This window comes from Protopterus annectens, chromosome 3.part0, assembly GCF_019279795.1.
Source record: "Protopterus annectens isolate FY-2018-M chromosome 3.part0, PAN1.0, whole genome shotgun sequence".
Lineage (NCBI taxonomy): Eukaryota > Metazoa > Chordata > Ceratodontiformes > Protopteridae > Protopterus > Protopterus annectens.
Genome location: NC_056731.1, coordinates 1,247,207,350 through 1,247,230,172, shown reverse-complemented (window position 1 = coordinate 1,247,230,172; position 22,823 = coordinate 1,247,207,350). Strand labels below are relative to the sequence as shown.

At 36.4% G+C, this 22,823-nt stretch overlaps 1 protein-coding gene across 1 annotated transcript in view; it reads right to left on the bottom strand.

The window, feature by feature from the left end:
• LOC122797034 (histamine H3 receptor-like) overlaps positions 1 to 15,742 on the bottom strand; it is a 406,192-nt gene extending 390,450 nt beyond the window's left edge. The window contains exons 1-2 of the mRNA XM_044065806.1: positions 15,652 to 15,742; positions 13,114 to 13,170 (exon numbers count right to left, since the gene is read on the bottom strand). Of these exons, the coding sequence (XP_043921741.1) occupies positions 13,114 to 13,170; positions 15,652 to 15,742 (148 nt within the window). The remainder of the gene's footprint in view (positions 1 to 13,113; positions 13,171 to 15,651) is intronic.
• Between the last annotated feature and the right edge of the window lie 7,081 nt (positions 15,743 to 22,823).

Here is a 22,823-nt window from a genome sequence, read left to right as displayed (position 1 = left end):
AAACTGTAAATTTAGAGAAATGTGTAACCCCCAGACAAACATTACAATGGAAAGGCACTTATTTTACACAAGGGATCAAAAGCCTGATGAAACGTTTGCATCATATATAACAGACTTGAGAAAAAAGGCTAAAACATGCAGATTTCATGATTTAAGGGATGATTTGATAAAAGACAGACTTGTGTGTGGTATTAAGGATGATGCTGTGAGAATGATTTTGCTTTGTGACAGGGTTTAACTTTGAATAAGGCCATTGAAATTTGTCAGGTATACAAGCTCACAGAAAGGTACACAAATATGCTTACAAATGAGAAATGCATGTTTCCAGTAACTTCTGGAGCTCATGTTGATAGTATGCAACATGTGGTTAAAAGAAACCGGTCCAAGCACATGGCTGTAACTGTAGCCCCTGCAACACCCACTGGCAAACTCCAGAGGTTTCCAGCAAGTTACAGAGTTCACACAGTCTCAATGAAGCATAAGACTGAGTCAGCAAACTCAAAGCATGGGCCCCAACCTAGTTTCATTGCCAACTGTCATAATTGTGGTGGAAATCATGAATCTAAAAGGGAAAATGTTTAGTTTTAGTCACCGATGCCACAAATGCAATAAGTGGAATCATTTCAAAAGGTTTTGTAAATCAAAGGGCACACATTATTTTATTAAAAGGGAACATTCAAAGAAATTAGATGATCAGTTAGAAAGCTGCAACCCTAATTTTTATGTTGATGGTGTGTCAGTGCCTCATGAAACAGTCACTGCAGAAGATTTAAGGGCAAAGAATGAAGTATTTTGTACTGTTTGGATAAATGGAAAACCCACAGAGCTCAAAGGTGACACAGGTTCCAAGTTCAATGTTATGTCATCAGAAACATTTGCTAGAGTATATGCTGGTGCAAGGCTTGATTTAGAAAAGTGTGTGAAGCTTGTTGCTTATGGAGGTGAAGAAATTCAAAATGAGGGCTCAGTAGTGCTTTCATATTAATCTGCTGAGAGAAGTTATGACTTGTTATTTTATGTGGTCAAGTGTCACATCCAGTCATTATTAGGGCTCAGAGACAGTTTGAAAATGGTACTGCTTTCATTTAATAAGAAAGTCCATCATGTTAGCTTGAAAGAACACTATTCTAATTTTGCCCAACATATTTTTTTCTACCAATGCTGATCTTTTTGAAGACAAACTAGGCAAGCTTCCAGTTGTATGCTCGATGAAGTTACACCCCAATGTCAGTCCCGTAATGAGGCCAGTCTGGAAAGTTCCAATAGCTATGCAGAACAGAGTCAAAGCTGAGCTAGATAAAATGGTGCAGCAAGGTGTAATTTGCCCAGTAGATGAACCAACTTAGTGGGTATCCTCCATGGTAGTAGCTCATAAGAAAAGCTCAGATGATATCAGAATATGTACTGATCCACAAGACTTGAACAAAGCACTAAAAAGACCTCATTATCCAATGCATACAGTCAAAGAAGTCTCTGCTCTTATGCCAAATGCCACTGTTTATCTCTTAGATGCAAATAGTTTGTTTTGGCAAATTTTGCTTGATAAGAAATCCTCATTGCTAACTATGTTCAGTACTCCGTTTGGAAGGTGCAGATTTTTGAGAATGCTATTTGAGATAATTTCTGCAAGTGAAGTCTTTCAACGTGCAATGGAGCAAATTTTTTCTGCATATCCTTGTGCTGTTATAGTAGACAATATACTAGTAGAAGCTAATGGTGAAGTTGAGCATGACAGAAACCTCAGAAAAGTTCTGGAAAGAGCATGTGAAGGGAATCTTAAGCTCAACCCACAGAAATGCAAATTCAGGCTACATGAAGTTACTTATGTTTGTCATTTATTTACTGGTTCAGGCCTATGACCAGACCCCTTCTAAGCAAACAGCCATTCTCGAGTTGGCATCTCCAGACAATGTTCAAGCCCTGTAATGTTTTCTTGGCTGGGTTAACTACCTAGGCAAGTCTATTCCAGACTTGAGTCAAATATCAGCACCACTCAGAGAGCTAACACATAAAGATGTATTCTGGGCTTGGTTAGAACAGCATCAAAGAGTATTTGATGCCCTGAAACAGAGAATTTCCAGTCTACCAACTCTCAGATACTATGATGTTCATAAACTAGTTACTCTTTCCTATGATGCTTCAAAATTTGGTTTAGGTGCAGTCATCCTAAAAGAGGATCAACCTGTTGCCTATGCATCGAGAACTCTCACGCAAACTGAAATGCAGTATGCTTAGATTAAGAAAGAGATTTTGGCAATTGTGTTTGCATGTTAAAAGTTCCATAATTATGTTTATGGTAGACTTAGCCAGATGGAAACAGACCACCAACCTGTAGTCACTATTTTGAGAAAGTCTATGCATACAGCTCCAGCCAGATTGCAACGTATGATGTTGAGATTGCAAAAGTATAATTTTACTCTCATTTACAACAAAGGCAAACTTCTTTATCTTGCTGATACATTCTCCATTTCACCCAGAAACACCACTGAACAGCATGAGAATAAAAACCTTGATTTTGAAGTCATGGAAGTGAGAAATGTTTCTTCCACATGTCCTGATGAGCTGAGAGATCATATAGCCACAGATCCAGTTTTAGAGAGGATCACCCACTTTATGCAACAGGGATGGCCACCTAAGCAATCTAATTTACCACAAGAAGTGCAACCTTATTTCGCATACAGAGATGAGGTTTTGTCTTACAAAGGTATCATTATGAAAGGGCTGAAAATAATTGTTCCAAAGTCCTTGCAACAAGAGTACATTACTGTCTTGCATCTTGGTTACCCAGGAGCAGATTCTACCAAAAGAAGGACAAGAGGTCTAGTATTTTGGCCTTCTGTGTCACTAGATATTGAGAGAGTTCTATCATCTTGTTCCATGTGTAATGGTACTAAGCCACATCAACGGAAAGAACCACTTCAGCTAAGCCAGACTCCTGAACTACCTTGGTCGACAGTAGCCACTGACATTTTTGAGTGGAATGGTCAACATTACTTGGTGTTAGTAGACTCTTATTCAAATTGGATCGAGATTGACCTACTTCCTAATCTAGCTTCCAATATTGTCATCACTAAAATGAAACATCATTCTGTAGTCCATGGTAGTCCACAGAAAGTTATTTCTGACAATGGCAAACAGTTTACAAGCCAACGGTTCAAAAGATTTGCAGAAGAGTGGGACTTTACTTATGCTATGAGTAGCCCAGAGTATCCACAGTCAAATGGTTTGGCAGAACATGCAGTTCAAAGTGCAAAACAGTTACTAGAGAAGTTGAAAAGAGACAATAGTGATGCTTTCCTGAATCTCTTGAGTCTCAGAAATATTCCTCGTGATAAACATCTTGGTTCCCCTGCCCGGAGACTTCTGTCGAGACAAACCAGAACCATGTTACCAAACAGTAGTCAATTGATGGTTCCATGTGTCAAGAATAAAAGGTCAGTGAAAACCAATCTGTTGAAGAAGCATTTAACTCAAAAGTCCTACTATTATAAGACCAGCAAACCACTCAATCCATTATGAGAAGAAGTGGTAAGGATGCAAACATCCAAAGGTTATGATCAGATTGGAGTCATGGAGAATATTTGCTCAGAACCAAGATCATATATTCTGGAATCACAAGGAGTAGGGTTTAGGTGGAATTGGAAACATTTGATGCCTGTGTCTGAGCCTATACCACAGCACATAGCCTGTGAGAAAGACTCTTTATCTCAGAGTGAGTTGTCCAGTGTTCCAGTTCCAGAGGAAGTTCCAGAGAATATTCCCATTCCTATGATGAATCTAGAAGTTCCTGATATGAATTGTTCACCAAAGACTGTCTCTGTTGCTAAACCCAGTCCAGATTGTTGTTACAAGAGCCGGTCACATTTCCAGAACATACTATAGATACACAGCAACTTGAACTTGAACATTGTGTTTGTTTCTAATGTTTATAATAATTCATCATATCTACCTCCAATGTTATTTTCAACTAAGGGCAATCATTTTAAGAGGAAGGATGTACATCAATGTGTGTATGTATCTTTAAGAAGCTATCTGAGGGCTTGCACAAGTGTATAAATACTGAGCACGTGTGAGCCTGACTGTCATTTTGTAGTAAGCTGTTGAGATGTAAGCATATATGTCTGTAAGATCTGTCTGTTAATCAGTTTGTTTATAGTATGTGATGTTGCTATCCATTTTGATGTGTTTCATTGTAATAAAACATCTTAATAAACTACCTCCCTTGTTTGTCATCTATGTTAGAGAGGAACAAGTGACAGCTATAATTATAGATGGCCTTAGATCTAGTGAAATTATTACATCAGTCATGGAAAAATATGTAGTTACATCACATGTTTTATTATGAATGTTGATGCCTTGTTTTCAATGACAAGATGAAATTTCTTTTTAGATATCACATGTGCAGATATTTGTTTGAAACAGTGTCATGGAAGAGTATAAGTTATTAATGTTTCCTTGGTTGTTTGCTGTCTGATTAGAAAATAAATGAGTTCCAGGTTTGCTTGAAATGAGCAAACTAAGAAGTTATTTTGCTTTTCTAAGGAATAAAATGTTATGTCAGTATGTCCATTAGTGCTTGTGTGTGTGCTTGTGCAGATGTGTGAGTGTATCTGCATGTATACGCGTGTGTGTTCATGTGTGTGTGTGTATGATTTCCCAAATATATACTTTTTAATGTTGCCAGTCCTTTCTAGGGTACCTACATACACTACCATTATAGGATAATGTCTCTTGTGCAAATGGATAAACTGATTAGAAGATTGTCCTGTTTCATTCTAGTGGTGCCATATCATATCTCTAGATGTTAACAAGATTTTGAATTTTAAGTCTAGTTAGCTCAAGTAAGTGCTAAATGGTTGCTGTTCTAGTTGCTATAATATCGGTGGCATGCTGCCTGGTCAGTAGAGGTTGTGTCAGAGATGACAGAGCTAGTTCAATGATAATCATAGATGAGACAGAGAGTGCACCAGTGCAGTTTGGTTTAGATGCTGGAAAACACTTCCAGTGTATGAGGGTGATGGAAACTTTGGTTCCTTGAGTGACCAGAGTAACAGAATAGAGTACTTATCTCTTGGTAGACTATGTCTGACTCAGTTTTCATGTATGTTAGTTATTATGAGGTTAAGCAGGGATTCAGTATCTATACTTGTGGTGGGTGTAGAAAGGATGCGGATTCTCTGAGGTGTTTTTTTTTTTTTTGGTAAGTTAGGTTGTTTTGCTAAACTATTTGTTACCATGTAAATTAATGTTTAGGTATTTAGGTCTCCAAATACTAAAAAAATGTTTATAAGGATACTAAATTACAGTTTAAGATGCTTCTCGTGAGCATAATGATGTTGATAGGGGCAGAAAGACCCCAGCTATGATGACTTTTGCAATGCTTCTACATCCTTTCTTTTTGTGTGAGCAGATATGTAGCAGACATAGAATACCTTCAAAAACTGTTTTTGAATCAGGAATTCAGGCATATATTTACAATATTCTAAGCTGCTGTAGTAAGTATGATTGCTACATTTTTAAAGTGAGTTTCTTTACCATTCTTAATTAAATTCTGTTGTCTGTGGCCAAATTTGTATAGCCATATTTGTGAGAGATCTAGAATGAACTTAAAATATTTCAATATAATAAGATTAGACTGTACAGAGGGATGAAAATGTGACTAGCTTGTGCCAAGGTAAAAGCAACTGTTGTAAAGACTCAGATATTGCAAAGTGTCATTTATATGAAGTTATGTCCAGACAGTTAGAAAGACAATAACACAAATTAGTGCAGTGTATCTGCTGTAATAATTCAACAAGTGCACATTTTAACAAATATGCCTAATAAATGACTTTGTGGGTAAGAAAACTCACAGCAAAGTCAATATTGATTGCTCTGTGAAGGCCTGCCATTTAAACATTGGGCATCATTTTTTAAATCTGCACCAGTTCCGGACCCCCTCACAACCCCTGGCTGCCGAGGAATAGTGTGCTTGTCACTTACCCCACTGCAGGACTAGCAAAATTACTCCTTTCCTCTACAAACTCTTGGCTGCATAACTACCATATAGGCATGCAAGGGACCCAAAGACTGGTACTAACCTCCACTGAATGCTCATCTTACCCTACTGCGGGACTAGCAATATCGCTCCTTCCCTCTACAAACTCATGGCTGCATAACTGCTATATAGGCATGCAGGGGACCCAAAGACTGATGTTACCCTCTACTCAACCTTCGTACATTGTAATTACATTTGCTTATCAAGGTTTAAACTAAGCCATGGCATGCACACTTATCTTAATTGCTTCAGCCCTACTTCCTCCACTCCCATCTTCTCTAACTCTTACACATACTCCTCCTCCCTAGTTACTTCTTCTGTCCTGCACTTAAAATAATCTACCCAGTACATGGAATACTTGGACATTATCCCTCTCTTCTCTATCTTTCTCAAGATCTCCCTTAGCAAGTAAATATCCACTCTAAACTCCTCTAGTGCTTCTCCACTAAACTTTAGTGGCACTCATCCTGGTACACCTAAGATTGTTGAACTCTCTGATTGTTTTTCTTTTTTAGCGAGCTGCTCCTCATGGTTCTAACTCTGCCTAAGCTCCGCCTCTCCTCACTATGCACCTTTCTCCAAACAACTTTGTCTCCACCTTTTGTGTCTTCACTCATCACCTCCCCATCTCACTTGTCTACACTACTTGTTGTATTTTCTTGGCCCCACCCCTCCCTGTTGGCTAATCTGAAGTTACTTAGCGTCCTGAAATCCTCAGGCACCATTTTTTAAATCTGCTCCAGATCTGGACCCCCCTCTCAGCTCCTGGTACATGGAGAAATAGTGTGCTCACCTCATAAGTTAGACAAATGCATTGTCTCAATTTTTCGATTTTATACAATATATTGTATGTTTGACTTTACTGGATAAACTGCGCCCTGTGTTATACTAAGGCTGTACAGAACTTTAGTTGATTGCCATCTGAATAAGTAGCTAAGCGCTGTCCTTGTTTTTGTTGTTCCAACAACTGAAATTAAAAGTCTCTCAACCTGTTCTTACCAGAGCTCCTAAACAGTATTGCTAATATTGAATGCTAAGCTCCACAGTTTATAGGGCATAGTATGGTTCTTGTGCTTTCAAGTCGCACATAGTGTTTTTCTCATTATTGCTTACTGCCTTGATATTACACTTGGTTACTGTTATCGGTAAATTGCCTGGATCCATACTTGTTAACACTGACAAAAGTGATTTGTAGACACTATTTGATTTTCCTAATACTATGTTCTTCAGTGCTCTAAAGGGAAATGGTTTCTATTTTGCTTTTAACCTATCATCTTGTAAGTTTATTGCCTTCATAACAGATAATGTATTGAAATGTATAAACTCAATGAACATTACTGTAAATATGGCATCATGCTTAACTGCTGTGCAAGATTTTTAATTCATAAACCTGATTTTGCTTCTAGTTTGCTTTCTCGTGCTCCCCAGCATCTTTTGTTTTAGTGTTTCAGTGCCTATATCATTTCTTTCTTAGCTAGTGACTTCCTTCCTTTCTTGTGTCCACTTCTTCTCTATCCTGCTCTCTACTTTGTGTCTGTATTAAATAGTATATATATATATATACTAGCTCCTTTGCTTTTAATCTGTCCCTCTTTTCCACACTGCTCTCTTCCCTCACCCTAACTCTCTCTCTCTAGACTACTACCTGCTCTTCTCTCCCTGGTAGCAGCTCTTCTCTCCCTGGTAGCAAACACCTTTATATATGTTTTGTCTCTTTTATTTTACAGTTACCCCACTGCATGACTAGCAATATCACTCCTTCCCTCTACAAACTCCTGGCTGCATAACTGCTATATAGGTATGCAAGGGTCACAAAGACTGGTGCTATCTCCACTGAATGCTCATCATATGTCACTTTCTACTTGACTTTTATATATTGTAATTAAGTTTGTTTATCAAGTTTTAAACAAAGCCACGGCACACACACTTATCTTGGTCTCCTCAACCCACCCCTCCACTCCCATCTTCTCTAACTTCTTACAGATAGTCCTCCTCCCTAGTTGCTTCTTCTATCCTGCACTTAAAGTAATCTACTTAGTCCATGGCATACTTGGCCAACACCCATCTCCTCTCTATCTTTGTAAAGGGCTCCTTTATCAAGTAAACATCCACTATAAACACCCCTAGGCTTTCTGCACTAAACATTAGTGGCCCTCACCCTGGTGCACCTAGGATTGTTGGACTCTCTGTTTTCCTTTCTTAATGATCTGCTGCTTGTGGCTGTAACCACTACGTTCACCCTCACTATGCTCAGGCTCTCTCTGCTTCCCTACCCTACCCCCATTCCCACACACCCCAACAACAATTACATTTATACCAACCAAAACTCCTCCCCCTACAACACTTGCACCCAGTCACTCACTACCCTTAATATTTTCTCCAATCACACTTTTCCAATTACTGCCTTCTTTATGCTGGCCCTGTCCTTATTCATGTTCAAACATCTCTTATCACTAAACTAGAGCAAACATATAACAAAATTGCCAGATTTGCCAATACCTTTCCTTACAAATCTCACCACTGTCTTGCCCTCAAGTCACTCCTATGACCAGAATTCTCCAAACAGCTACTTATACCCCAGCTACATATTGCATACACTATCCTATATGAACCCTTATCCTGTCCCTCCATCTCCAATTTAGTCTCCTTCTATAACTCCCCTTGTCACCTCCATACTGCCAGTAAACACCTCCTTCAGTTATACAAACCCAACAAAAACATTGGCAAGACCTTTTACAAATACTCTGTAGCCCATGCTTGGAACTCACTCCCTTTCAACATAAGAAGCATTCAGCATAAATACTTGTTTAAGGAAGAACTTAAACTTTTTCTTCTGAAGACTTGGTCATACCCTTGTCACCCCCCTATTTGAACTAATCTCCTCTCTTCTCATCTTATCTGCTTTTCCCTATCAACTCTTTTTCCTCCTTGTAGTTGCTCTAACAAACTGTATTCATACTGTACTCCTTTGTATAATAATCTCTAAACCTTTTATTGTTTACTTATGCTGTATATTGTTCTCAAATTTTGGAAATTGTACTTATTAACTGTCATTTTACCTATGCATTGTACTGCTGTTCACAATTTTTTGACTTGTACTATATTTCTGTGACCCTACTTTAATATTTTGTAAATCATAATTACTTGTGTTATTTCTGGAGCTTTTCTCCTCGGGTCTCCACTGAAAATGGGCACCTGGCTCAGCTGGACTAACCCAGGTAACAAATTTCAATAAATAAATAAATAAATAATCCCCAACAAATCTCATACCTATAATTTATCCTCCAGCAAATCATACCACACATACATCTCGCACCCACCTAACCTGTTACACTAACTAATTTCCTTTTTGGGAACCCCCTCAAATTATTCTGTAGTATGTTTCTCTGTGAATATACCATACTCCCCCTCATTGCCATAAGTTTCACTCTTCTTTTACATGCTACAGCATTAAACCACCAAAACCACCACATAACTGAAAAATCCACCACATCCAATACTATCCTAGAAATAAAAACAGACATCTTCTCTAATATATCACCCACTTTATATGATACTAGCATACTATCATTTACCAGATTTAAAATTCTACATGACTTCTCTAAACTACACCACCACCCTTAACAAAACTGAAGCATTCAAATAAAACTACCCTCCTCAGCCATCACACAAAAATCTACTCCAGTTTGGCCCATTGTGGTGACATCCATCCCATCCCAGGTCAAACTTCTAGCCATACCTCTACCAAATCTTCTTCCCCTAAAAATCTGTCTGTAATCACTCTTAATCTGCATAGCATCTGCAACAAAATTATAGAACTCCACACATGTCTTACCCAACACTCCCTCCACATACTTGCAGTGATGGAAACGTGGCTTATGCCACATATTAAAGATACTGAACTACTCCCAATTGGCTACAACATAAGACCAGACCAAACTCATAAAAAAGGGGAAGGTATAGCCTTAATCTATCCCAGCACTCTCACTGTACTCTCATACACCAAACCAATCCCCTCCTTTGGCACCATTGAAGTTCTCTTAGATTCCTTAAAAATCAGTAACAATAACTATGTATTGCAGTCTTATATATTCCATTAGGGAATAAAATCCCTATATTGTAAGACTTTCTACCCTGGATCTCTCAAAACATATCAAACAAAGCCATCATCATGGGGGATATCAACATAAACTGGCAAAATCTAAACTTCAGTTACCCTGACAACACCATAAACCTACACAATTTTACTGAGCTCATCTCTGATCCAACTAAAATTCCAAAAAACAGCAACCACGGATCTAGTTTCAGATCCTCAGAAATACTCCAGCTCTGGAACCCTACCAAGCATTTTAAGTGACCACCTCCCCACCTATACAAACAGAACCATGATCCATGCCTCCAAAACCCACATTTATAAAACCTCACGCAACTTGTCCAGCATCAACCAGCACTAATTTAACTTTATACTAAAATCAATAAACTGGTCCATACTCAAAACCCTACCTTTAGATGATACCGTCAGCCACTTCAACAAAATATTCCTTGATACCCTTAACAACCTCGCCCCACTCTGCACAAAAGAATGAAAACTAATCATGCTCCCTGGCTAACCAAGTCTGCCAAAAACATACTAGTAACAAGAGGTAAAGCCTGGCAAGAATGAAAAAAAAATTACCAAAAATATAAACAGCTACGCAACCAAGCCAAAAACTGATTAATAGTGATAAAAAGCACTATTTCACCCAGCAACAAGCCTCCCACAAAAACAAACAAAAAAAAATGTTGGCATACCATCTATCAACTCCTCACCACTGGGACCAAAGAAAACCCATCACCTGCCAGATATAAAACCCCATCCCAAATAGCAGAAGCTTTCAGCACGCATTTTATTGACAGTATTCTCAATTTATTCAATCCTTCTAACAACTCCACAAACTCTCACCCCATGCACAATCCCAGCCCCTCCAAAATTAATAAAAATAACTCTTCCTCCTCTTCCTTTCTCCCTCAGGACACTACTACAGCTGACCAACATCTCCTGTCCTTACTCTTCAATGAGTTCCCACTCACCTCATGCTTAGGTTACTCCTTAAACTAAAACCTTGTTCTCCCTCCACTGACAACCTACCACCAGAGTACTTAAAATATGCCACTGATGCCATAGCTTATCCAGTCAGTATAGTCATCAACTGATCCATCTCAGAATCCTATATCACCACCCTCTGGAAACAATCCATAATAACTCCCTTACCCAAAGGAGGTAACTGAATGACATCACCAAATATCAGCCCATCACTACCCTATCTCCCTATCCAAACTATTAGAAAAATGTGTACATAAACTACTTAATCATAGTCTACAAAACAATTTACTTACTCCCACCCAGCATGGCTTCCAGCCTTCACATAGTACAAGTAGTGCAATAATATCCTTCACAGATACAGTCAACAAAGCCAGAGATGCTAGACTACTAACCTCAGTAATACTTCTTGACCTATCCAAGGCCATCTATACCATATCCCACCCATTACTACTACAAAAACTCTACCCTTGGTCTCTGGCCTCCAAGTAAACAATGGTTTAATAGCTACTTAACAGGCAGACAACAATGCATAAAATAGCAGGGAACCCTTTCCAATAATATACCTAATAGCACAGAAGTTCCTCAGGGGTCCATTCTCAGACCATTACTCTTTAACATCTTCATTAACAACCATCACACCACCTTTCACCAAAGCTCCCTAATAAAATATGCAGACAGTTCTACTGTCATCTCCTTCTCCAACAATATAGAGCACATTCTGCATCAAACCTAAACTGCCTTCACTTCCATAGAGTCCTGGCTGAACAATGCAAAATTAGTGCTGAACCCAAAGAAAGCAATATTCCTCCTTTTCACACCCAAAAATATCTCAGCTGGCTTTAAAATCTTTTCTCTAAACAATACACAAATATAAGTTGTTTCTCAAGCCAAATTACTAGGAGTAACCATAGACAATAACCTTTCCTTTGATGTACATATCCACAATACAATCAAGAAAACTCACTACAAACTAGGGATGCTCTACAGCCACAAAAACTTAATGGATACTACCACTAAAACCACCCTGGCCCCTACTTAACTGCTCCCCACTCTTCTCTATGGTGTTCCCATTCTGACATTCAGATTACCCTAAAAACAAACTTTAATCCTGTTATAATAAAATTGCTAAATTTGCTATAAATGTGCCATATAACACACCATTACACAGCTCTCAGTGCAATCAACTGGCTCAAACTTCCAATCCTCATAGACCACTTACAACTCAATATGGCACACAAAGTTATATATCAGCCTGATAACTGCCTAACACTTAATCCACTTCTCCAAACCTACATACCCACCAGGACCCTCCAGTCTGAAGACAAGCAACTAGTAACCCTTCACAGACCAAAGAAAAATGCTGGAGAGTCTCTATACTCCTACACTGTAGCAAAATTCTGGAATACCTTATTAGCAAACATCAGAGCTATAATGTATAACAAACCATAAGAATTTTAAACTCATGCTAAAAAACGCCTCTTAGATACAAGCATCTGCTCTTGTTCCCAAAAAAACTAGCTACCCATTTCTTACCCCCCTCCTTATCTTCTCCTCCTTTACTCTTCTAGACTCTCTTCTCCCCCACTCTCCCCTCCTTTTTCACTGTACTTAACCCACCATGCTTTCTTCCCTCCCTCCCAAGATTTATAAAAACTTGACTAAGAACTTGATACGTGACGAAAATACTAGTTGTGACATCAAATTTATATAAACTTTTATAATGTACACCATCAGTCTAACTAAAAAAAATAATAATAAAAAACAGTATAAAGTCAATGAAGCAATTTAAATAAATACTTAAAAATCTCGAGTAAGCACTTTTATCCACACAGTGAACTTCCTCAGACTTAACAAAATATACGAAAAACATCTCTTCTATAACACCATCAATTAAATCACATGAATCATTGGATTCCCTTTCCTTTTCAAATACTCAACAAATTCTTCCATGTTATTCAAACCAGGGGGATAACAAGCATTTAATTCCACTTGCCATTTATATTCCATTCATCGTCTGCATCTGACTTCAAGTCATATATTTCTATTTGATCTAAAACAAGAAATTTTAAATCAACCTTACATTTACTAGTTTTGAAATGCTTGCTTAAAGCATTATCTTTTTGGGCTGCAATAGCATACTTATGTGTGTAAATCCTTTTATATAGCTTTCTAGTTACCCTTCCTATATAAAAAGAGTTGGAAGACATGTGCTTGGCCAAATATGCCACAAATCTACATTTACAGGAGTATCTTTTCTTAAGTTTGATAATTCTATTATTAATATTAAACTCTTCAATAATTCTATTATTAATATTAAACTCTTCTGTACCTGTATACAGACAATTACAGAAACTACATTTAAAACATTTACACATCCCTACTTTAGTATCAACATTCTTGCACAAACTTAATCTCTATTGAAAATAATTCTGAAAACTTTATTCTCTTTTTTGAACAAAACGGGGGCCTCACCTACTTCATTCAATCAATCTGGATTGCTAATTAAAATCTTCCCATTGTTTTTCACAATTTCCTTTATAGCCCTAGCATCTATGCTATTTGCAAATGGCATAGGCGTATTGTAATTTCTATTAGTAGGTTTCACATATTGCTTCTTACACAGATGTCTTAAGTCACATACTTCCCTTCAACTTGCTTCCACTACTTCGCTAGGTAACCTCTGTTTCTAAACTTCCCACATAAAACTGCACCTTCTTTAAAGTCCTTATCATTTTTGGTTAACCTTACTAGCCCACATTAACTGTCCTTTAACAATGTTAACCTTTGTATTCTTCATGTGCATACTAGTATAATCCAAGTAAGAATTATTCTGCAGCTCTTTTTTATATATCTTGGTAAGAAGCCTGCCATTTTCTTTAAAAACAGTAACATTTAACTGTTTGATACTTTCTTTATCATATTCCCAAGTATTTTTATTAATGTAATTGTAAAAGTCTTCCAAACTCTCGTAGCTTCCTCTCCAAACTAAAAACATGTGGTTGATAATATGCTTATAAATTAAAATATGGCTAGAAAAGCTGCTATTTAAAATATAAGCCTTTTCCCAACCATGCATAAAAAATCATTTGCATAGCTTGGGGTCATGGGAGCCCCCATCACTACTCTATTTGTTGGGTGAAATAATTTATCATTAAACTCAAAATAATTGTAACTTAAAATTATATCTACAGCTTCCATAATTAACTTGATGGTATTATCAGAAAAAAACTTATAATCAATTAATTTAAATCTAACAATATCCATATCCTCATTATTCAGGATTACTGTATACAATGACTTAATACTCAACAAAACTAAAAAATCAGTTTCACAAATCACAACATTTTCTAACTTTTGCATAAAATCAAAAGTATCTTTTATAAAACAGCCATTCAATTCAACTACCTTTTGTAAATGTAAAAAAGCAAAAAATAAGTGGTAATGGTAAGCTGTGCTCCCAAAAAACATTCAAATATCACGTAAAAACAACCATTTCAAAACAACTCAATTGATAAAATCCCCACCTTCATTTAAAGGCACACAACATAAAAATTACCACTCTCAAGAGATTCACTGTGTCACCTGAAAAAAGCTTAAAGTCAAATTTCACTTAAAATAAAATTCATAGCATAGCGACGTACAAATAGTTTGTTCTAAAATGGTATAAAATGGGGACTTTGTTCTGTTTTTATTGTCTGATGAAGTGGCTTAGTCCACGAAAGTGCTCACCTTTGTCTTGTGTGGAATAAATTGCTTTTATTTTTCTACAGCTGTGGCCTGTTGCTTCCTTTGGTTGTTTTTACCTTTTGTAAATGCTTATTTACATATATTTCCAGCCCCTTAGTATTGCATCTGTTGCTAACAACTACTGGCCTAAGTGGGGGATCATTCAAACTTTTATCTATCTTAGGAAGACTGAAAATCCTATTAATTTTTGGATTTTCAGCTCTTAAAACCTTCCTAATATTTTCAGTTATCCTCCCACTACTAAACCAATCTTCTATAACAAAATCTATAAACTCATAAGCTTTTTTGATTTCAGAAAAAGAAATAGGCTTATAATAATTCATACCTAACAGTTTACTCATTCTACTATCTTAATTTTCTCTATCTAAAATAACCAAGGCATTACCTTTATCTGCCTTAGTAAGAATAATGATGTCATTATTTATTAAAGTATAAAAAATGCGTTTCACTTCTATAGACATATTAAAATATTTATCCACAGGCTTCTTATTAAACATATCAATTAATTGCATTTCCATCACAGTCACAAAAAACTCCAATTCAGTCTTTAAAGGAGGGTTATATGTGCTAGACTTAGAAAAGTCACTGTACACATCCCCATCTGATTTATACAGCACCCTTAAATTCAATTTACGAATATAGTCTCTAAAACAGTTTATAGTATCATATTTTTCAGCCCTTTTGTCAGGAACAAAATTCCATGCTCTGCTCAATACTGTGCACGGAGCATCTTCTAAAAATTAGGACGATAGGTTCACTATTTTGAAATTATAATCAAAAGTACCTTTCATTTCCTCCATTGCTGGTGACTCCCCTTCCAGTTTGCCTTCCTCTGCCCTTGCCGCATTTGATTCTGGGCTGCTACTTCCACCCATGATCTGTTTGCATTCCCCTTCTGCTGGTACATCTGAACAGGTTGAAAATCCTTGGAATTCTGATGGCCATTGCTAGTCACACCCAAATTGCTGTCATCAGCGGAAACATTATTTCTCTGCTGCACTGACTCATTGGCAACCTTTCTCTGCGCTAATCTTTCAGATGTCCATACTTGTTGGGAACTTCCTTCTTCCACAGAGACATTATCACTTCCAACATTTTCAGCAACACCTCTTCTTTCTTCCTCAGCCAATTACGAGTTACCACAGACCTGGAATACACCCCCTTCATAATTGGCATGGTCTCTGTTAAATTTCTTTAACGTTCTTTTTTTCAGGACATTACTTTATTAATTAACTTATCCTGAAGAAAGCAGGCTTTCTCATCAAAATGTTCACTTGTGGTGTTGTCCTTCAAAGCAAAAAAGGCACCATGTATTTTTTCATTCAAACTGTTCCTTTTAGTTTTATTGAGCTTAATCAACATCTCAACATATTGAGGCTGAAATTTGTGGTTAAGCTCAATCCACTGGTCTAAAAATTCTTTGGGATGCTCATTACCCACAGGCATATTAGTGACTTTCAAGCCTTTAGGAACTCTTTTCACTGAAAGACAGGCCTTGAAGTACAAATGATCCCACTGCAGTCTTTTTAATTTCAATAAGTCTTTTTCCATCTCCCGGAAACCTTCTATATAATTAAACCAACCACCGCCAATGCTGATATTGTCAGCTGCATTAAAAGGATCGAAAGGTAGTTAGTAATTTTTGATTATTAGTCTGCCTAAAAAGATTGTAATATTTAAACTACCTAATTCAACTTATATCTCAGTAATTTCTGTTTGCAAGGATTACTGTTGTAAAAATATTCTGTCTGTATGTCAATATGTTTATCTGTAAGTTATTGTGAGCTACACTCTCTCATGTATAATTACGTTTCTCTGTACTTTTCTTTATGTCAGTGTTTTAAGGCTTTTCTCCCTGGGCCTCCGCTGAAAATGGGTTCCTGACCAAGTCGGACTTTCCCAGATAAATGTCAAATAAATAAATAAATAAATAAATAAATAAATAATGGCATCTCTCCATGTCAGTTTTTTCTTTGTGAAATAAATTCATGAAACAATGAGATGGAAATATATTTACTCCTTTTCTTAACAAATAGATTTAGAAAAAAACTTCATAGTGGGATGGATTCCTGCCCTCTTTTGTTTTTAGACAAATGGACTTACAAAACAAAACAAAACATAGAAGTATAAATGTCTGCCCTTGGTTTTGAGTTCCTATCACAGAAGGATATAGAGAGCAGTAATGCTACTGAAGTCATTAGAAATTTGATGGAGATGATTGGACAATAATTTCATTTGGTTTGATGGAACTACTTTTAAACAAAGTTTTTTCCCTATTTTTGCTAACATAGTTTTAGCACACTTGGAAATACAGTTTATTTTTAATTGAGTTCAAGGACACCAGAACACTTTGTAGGTGCTTCTTGGATGATATTGTGTTTTTTTTTTTTTTTTGAAAGACTTGAAATAGGTTATATGAACGTTTTGAATACATAAGTAATTCAACAAGTTTTTTTGAGATTACTTTAACCAAGTCTTATGAAATAAATTGTTATTTGGATGTAGAGATTAATACTGATCATGCAAATAGGTGTTTTATTTCAAATTTATATAGGAAGCTCACTTACTCAAACTCATTGCTTCATTATGATATATGCCACCCATTGCATCAGAAAAAGTCCCTTGTCAAGGGACAGTTAGTTATATTGGCAAGTATGATCTCCTCTTTGGAGACATTCTTTGATGAAGGTGAAAAATTAACAATGTTACTAAATAGACAGTATCCAATGGAATTTTTGGAACAGCCATTTATGGAGGTTTACAATAAAAGGACAAAAGGGATTTGTAAGCCTTTGTTAGGAATAGGATGCATACTTTGTCAATGGACAAACCAAATAGCAAGCAATTTCAGAGAGGTTGTATCCTCACTTATAATAATGATGCGGAGATTATAAGACACATTTCATTTAACAACCGGAAGATTTTTGACATAGGTGGCATGGACTTGGATAAGACTGGACGGGCCTCCACAGTGATTTTAAGAAAGGACTGGAACATCTAGAAATTTCTAGAATAGAGCGGTGCATCTAGGACATCCATTATATATTCCAGGAGAATGTCCAAATGTGGGCATTGATCCCAGTACCCTTCTGTTTTATAAGTTGAATATATTCTGGTTAAATGGGGTGGGTAGTATGAAGTGCCCCAGAAAATGTAATTGTGAAACAAAAATGTCAGTCTGTTTGGGTTTATGCTTGATGTGCTTGTCATTTTATGTAAGTAAAAGGGAAAGTGTCATTAAAGACCGAATATATGAACATTTATGAGAAATTAAAAACTCAAGAACAGAACGCACTAAGGGGACACAGTCAGAAAAATGAAGTACAAATTTTCGCAGAATGTCCACATTTTTGGCTCATATTTTTGGCCTGTTCCTCTTTTTTCCTGGCAAATCACTGGAATGATGTCAGGATTTAAGTCACTAAATAATGACATACATTTGAGTTTCAGACTTCAAATTCTTCAGAAAATGTATATTAAAACAAAGCCTGTTACTCTAGCAACTTTCTAAGTTTATAAGAGCAATATTTAAAATATGTCCCTGTTTGTACCACCATTTTGTCAAGCTTTGTCCAGATTTTTTACATTAACTGATTGAGATGTATGATTGAACCAAAACTGGCTTTTAAGTAGAAAAGTGAAACAGTGTTAAATCACATGACCACAAAATTTAAAAAAATACAGCTAAAATATATGTTATTTAAACAGCACAGAAAAACAAGCACATATAAATGCAACATACTTGCTCATAGGTAGTTTTGTATATATTTTATACAGTTTTTATGTTGCATTTATATGTACATGTTTTTTGTGCTGTTTAAATAACATATTTTAGCTGTCTTTTTTTAAATTTTGTGGTCATGTGATTTAATACTGTTTTACTTTTCTACTTAAAAGACAGCCTTGGTTCAATGTGTTTGTTATCTGATGAAGCAACAGTAGCTGCAAAAGTGCTTATAACCTACAATAAACTAAGTTTTTAACTTGGAGAGTCATGCCTTCCTTGGGTCCATCAATGTTCTTGAAAGATGTAAATTAATAAATACAGATTTGAAGAAGGAAAATGCGTGAGAGTATAATGAAGCATCTGACTTCCCCCTATATATCAACATAGTACAAAAAAGGTACCATCATTAAGATACAGACATTTCTGAGACCAACAGTAAAGAGTTGAAGACTGATGCTGGATAATTTGAGGAAACACAACAAAGCATTGTTTTCTTGAAAGGGTAGTGCATAATTTGCAAAATATATCTGAGGCAGCAGTGCAACAAGTCACAGTAGTAAAATTTGGGACCCCATAGTACAGCCACAGATATTTATTATGAAGAAAGAGATAAAAATGAGTCATTAGTCATGTTACATCTCCAGTTTATGTAATAGTTTGGGAAATGGGAAGAGCAGATGGCCTAAATAATACTTATGTGCCCTAATAATTTAAATTTCAATATTTTTCTATGACAAACTGGAGACTACATTTAATTTTTCATGCACTGCATGTTCTGGTTTAGGTGACCAACTTGTGAAAAGATTGTACTGACTAGTAAAGGGAACATAACCATTTCTGATCACATGACCATCCAATCTGGAGTCCTTCAGGCATTTATACTCAGCTTAATGACTGTTATTTTTTCACATTTTCAAAAACATAGTGTAGACCAGTCAAGATTAGTCTCCAGATGTGGCTAATAATGTTGTTTTTCTCTATTCTTCACACTCTTTCAGTAAAGCCAACAAGCATTTGTGGCAAGGGGTCAATTTACTGTGAAGTGAGAAGAGTGGTAAGTCTCATTATTCTAAACATTAACAAAAATAATTGTCATGTTTTGGAAAAACTTTTCTAGATGACCTCATAGAGTTTATTAAAGTCACCAGAAAAGAAGATTTCCCCTGCTGAAGTGGTTGCACTCTTAAAATAGCTTGGTTTTAAGCTGTATCAGAATATGACTTTCTGGTATATTTTTTCTCAGCTATTTACAAGATGAAATGGTCCCCCCTGCCCCCTTTACAGGTAAATATCCTGCCTACAGATGACATCAGACTGACAGTTGCCACACACAAGCTTCTTATTTGCCCTATGTAGCATATCATCCTCCTCACATTCTTTCAGCTTCTATTATACGAGGTAAAGGTCACTGACAACAGGGTGGTCAGGGCAGCTGTAAGATCTAATGCCCAGGCATGTATCTGCCACAAACTCACTATTGTTATCATCCTTAACATGCAGTCACCTTACACAGAGATGAGAAGACTACAGATAAAACATACCACCTTGGTGGAGTAAAACAGAAGCAGTAAGAGAAGAACATCTCTTGTCAAAGATGAGTTATATAATAGCCCTGATAAGGGGTAAAACAGTGCTGTGAAGTACTGGGCAAAATTATATTCCAGAAAAGAGGATAATTACCTGTGAATAAGGCATTAATAACAACTATCTGGAGAGTCTTGTTCTATATGGTGAGACCTTATTAAAACAGGATAATGAATCTGAATGCTTGAGAAAAGTTAGCAACCACTGAAGAGTACAAAATGTTAGTAAAGACAAACTCATAAAACTGAGTTAGAACAACATGGAGGAGATAAGGATGAAAGATAATATAATATAGACAGATCATATTGTTAAGGGGAAATGGGGAATGGGTTTCCTTAAAGAGAAAGAATAGAAAAAAAGAAGGGGGCATAAGCTGGAATTAGCAGGTATCAGTTTGAGTTATATTTAAAGTTATTTTACTTCACTGAGATAATAGTAAAGCCGTATAATACAATGCAAAGGGAGTTGTTTGAATATAAACTACAGGTGGGATTCTACAGACTTGGAACAGAATATGAAGAGTTTATTGTTGTTTGTTTTTCTTTTACAGAAAGGCCAAATAATGTGCACATTGGATTTTGCAGTATTGTGTTTGAAAGGGTAGGAAACAAAGAACTGATGAAACATCAGTTCAAGTAGTCCCCATATTTCAGTGTTTATGCTTATGTGTGGAAAAGAAGGGATAAAACACAGTGAATGCTCTATCTGTCAACTTTGTCACTGTCCTATTGTTAAGGGAGTACATCTAACTTCTACTAAGGCACTTGACCTAATCTTTGGAACAAGACTTTTGCTTTATTTTTATGTAGGGTATTTCTGTTTAAAAGTAATACCACACATAAAAGTACTATAATAACTAGACCTACTTGACATATAAAAACCTAGGTTTGCAAAATCTGTTCTCTAGTAAAGTATGGTGCAAAGATTTTGGTGCTGGTCCAAGTTTTAGATAGATAGATAGATAGATAGATAGATAGATAGATAGATAGATAGATAGATAGATAGATAGATAGATAGATAGATAGATAGATGTAGGTCTAGTTTGTTTCACTGAAAACTCATTTCACTGAATTTCAGTTCACCCACACCAAATCGATGAAAGCTCAAATAACTGAAAACTCATTTCACCGAATCTCATTTCACTGAAGTGAAGTACTGGCACTGTGTAGAGTACTGTAAGGCAAGTGAAAGGTATATGCCCTTTCTCCCACTGTAGTGTGATCCTGGAGTTAGTATAAGTATTTAGGGGGGTATGGAGAGCACAGATCCTCACACTGGGTGGTGTGGAGGGCATAGCCCCCCACCTTGTTTGGTTTTTATATTATACTTCTCCAAAAGCTTACAATGCTGAATTTCAAAACACTACAGTTTAAACCATAGACATGCACACCTACAACACCAATGACTAACTCTTTCCAGAACACAGTATAAACCCAAACTAGGCCCCCCACACCACCAACTATATATACTAACTCCAAGATCACACTACCGTGGGGAAAAGGACATATACCTCTTACTTGCCTTGAGTACTCTACACAGTGCTAGTACTTTACTTCAGAGAAATGAGATTCGGTGAAATGAGTTTTCAGTAATTTGAGCTTTCATCGATTTGGTCAGGGTGAACTGGAATTCAGTGAAATTCGTTTTCAATAAAACAAAGTAGACTCATATATATATATATATATATATATATATATATATATATATATATATATACCCACCTTACTTTATATACTAACTCCAGGGTCACACTACAGTGGGGGAAAAGGCTATTTATAACTTTCAGTGAAATGAGTTTCATTCAAGTGAGTTTTCAGTGAAGTGAAGTTTCAGTGAAGTGGTCCTAGTAATTTCATTTTCAATCAATTGAATTTTCAATCAACCATAGTAGACCCATATATATATATATATATATATATATATATATATATATATATATATATATATATATATAATATGGATCTAGGACATTTCACTGAAAGCACATTTCACTGAAAGTCAAATTAGTGTGCACTTTTCACTGAAAGCTCAATTCACTGAAAACTCAATTCACTGAAACTTATTTTACTGAAAGTTATATATGACCTTTTCCCCACTGTAGTGCTACCCTGGAAGTAGTATATATAGTAAGTATTTTAAATATTTTGAAGTATATACATGGATACTTGCAATTCCAATATATTACTCTTTTACAAACATAATATATACTTAAAATATGTGGACGGCTACACCCCCCGACACCCCCTTTACTATATATACTAACTCCAAGGTCACACTACGGTGAGGAAAAGGCCATATATATCTTTCAGTGAAATGTGTTTCAGTGAATTGAGTTTTCAACGATTGTGCTTTCAGTGATTTGTGTTCAGTCATTTGAGTTTCAGTGAACTGTCCTAGACCCATATATGTGTGTGTGTGTGTGTGTGTGTGTGTGTGTGTGTGTGTGTGTGTGTGTGTGTGTGTGTGTGTGTGTGTGTGTATTTGCTAGATATATCATATTGTGTTTGGTAGCCACGGTAAATTCATTTTTAATGATACCAAGACTTGATTTGTGGTAAATGATGGGAATGAACATCAGCATGAGCAGGAAATTTCAAGGATCCCAACATGGGACAGAAACGGACTGCCAAGCTTACATGTGGAGG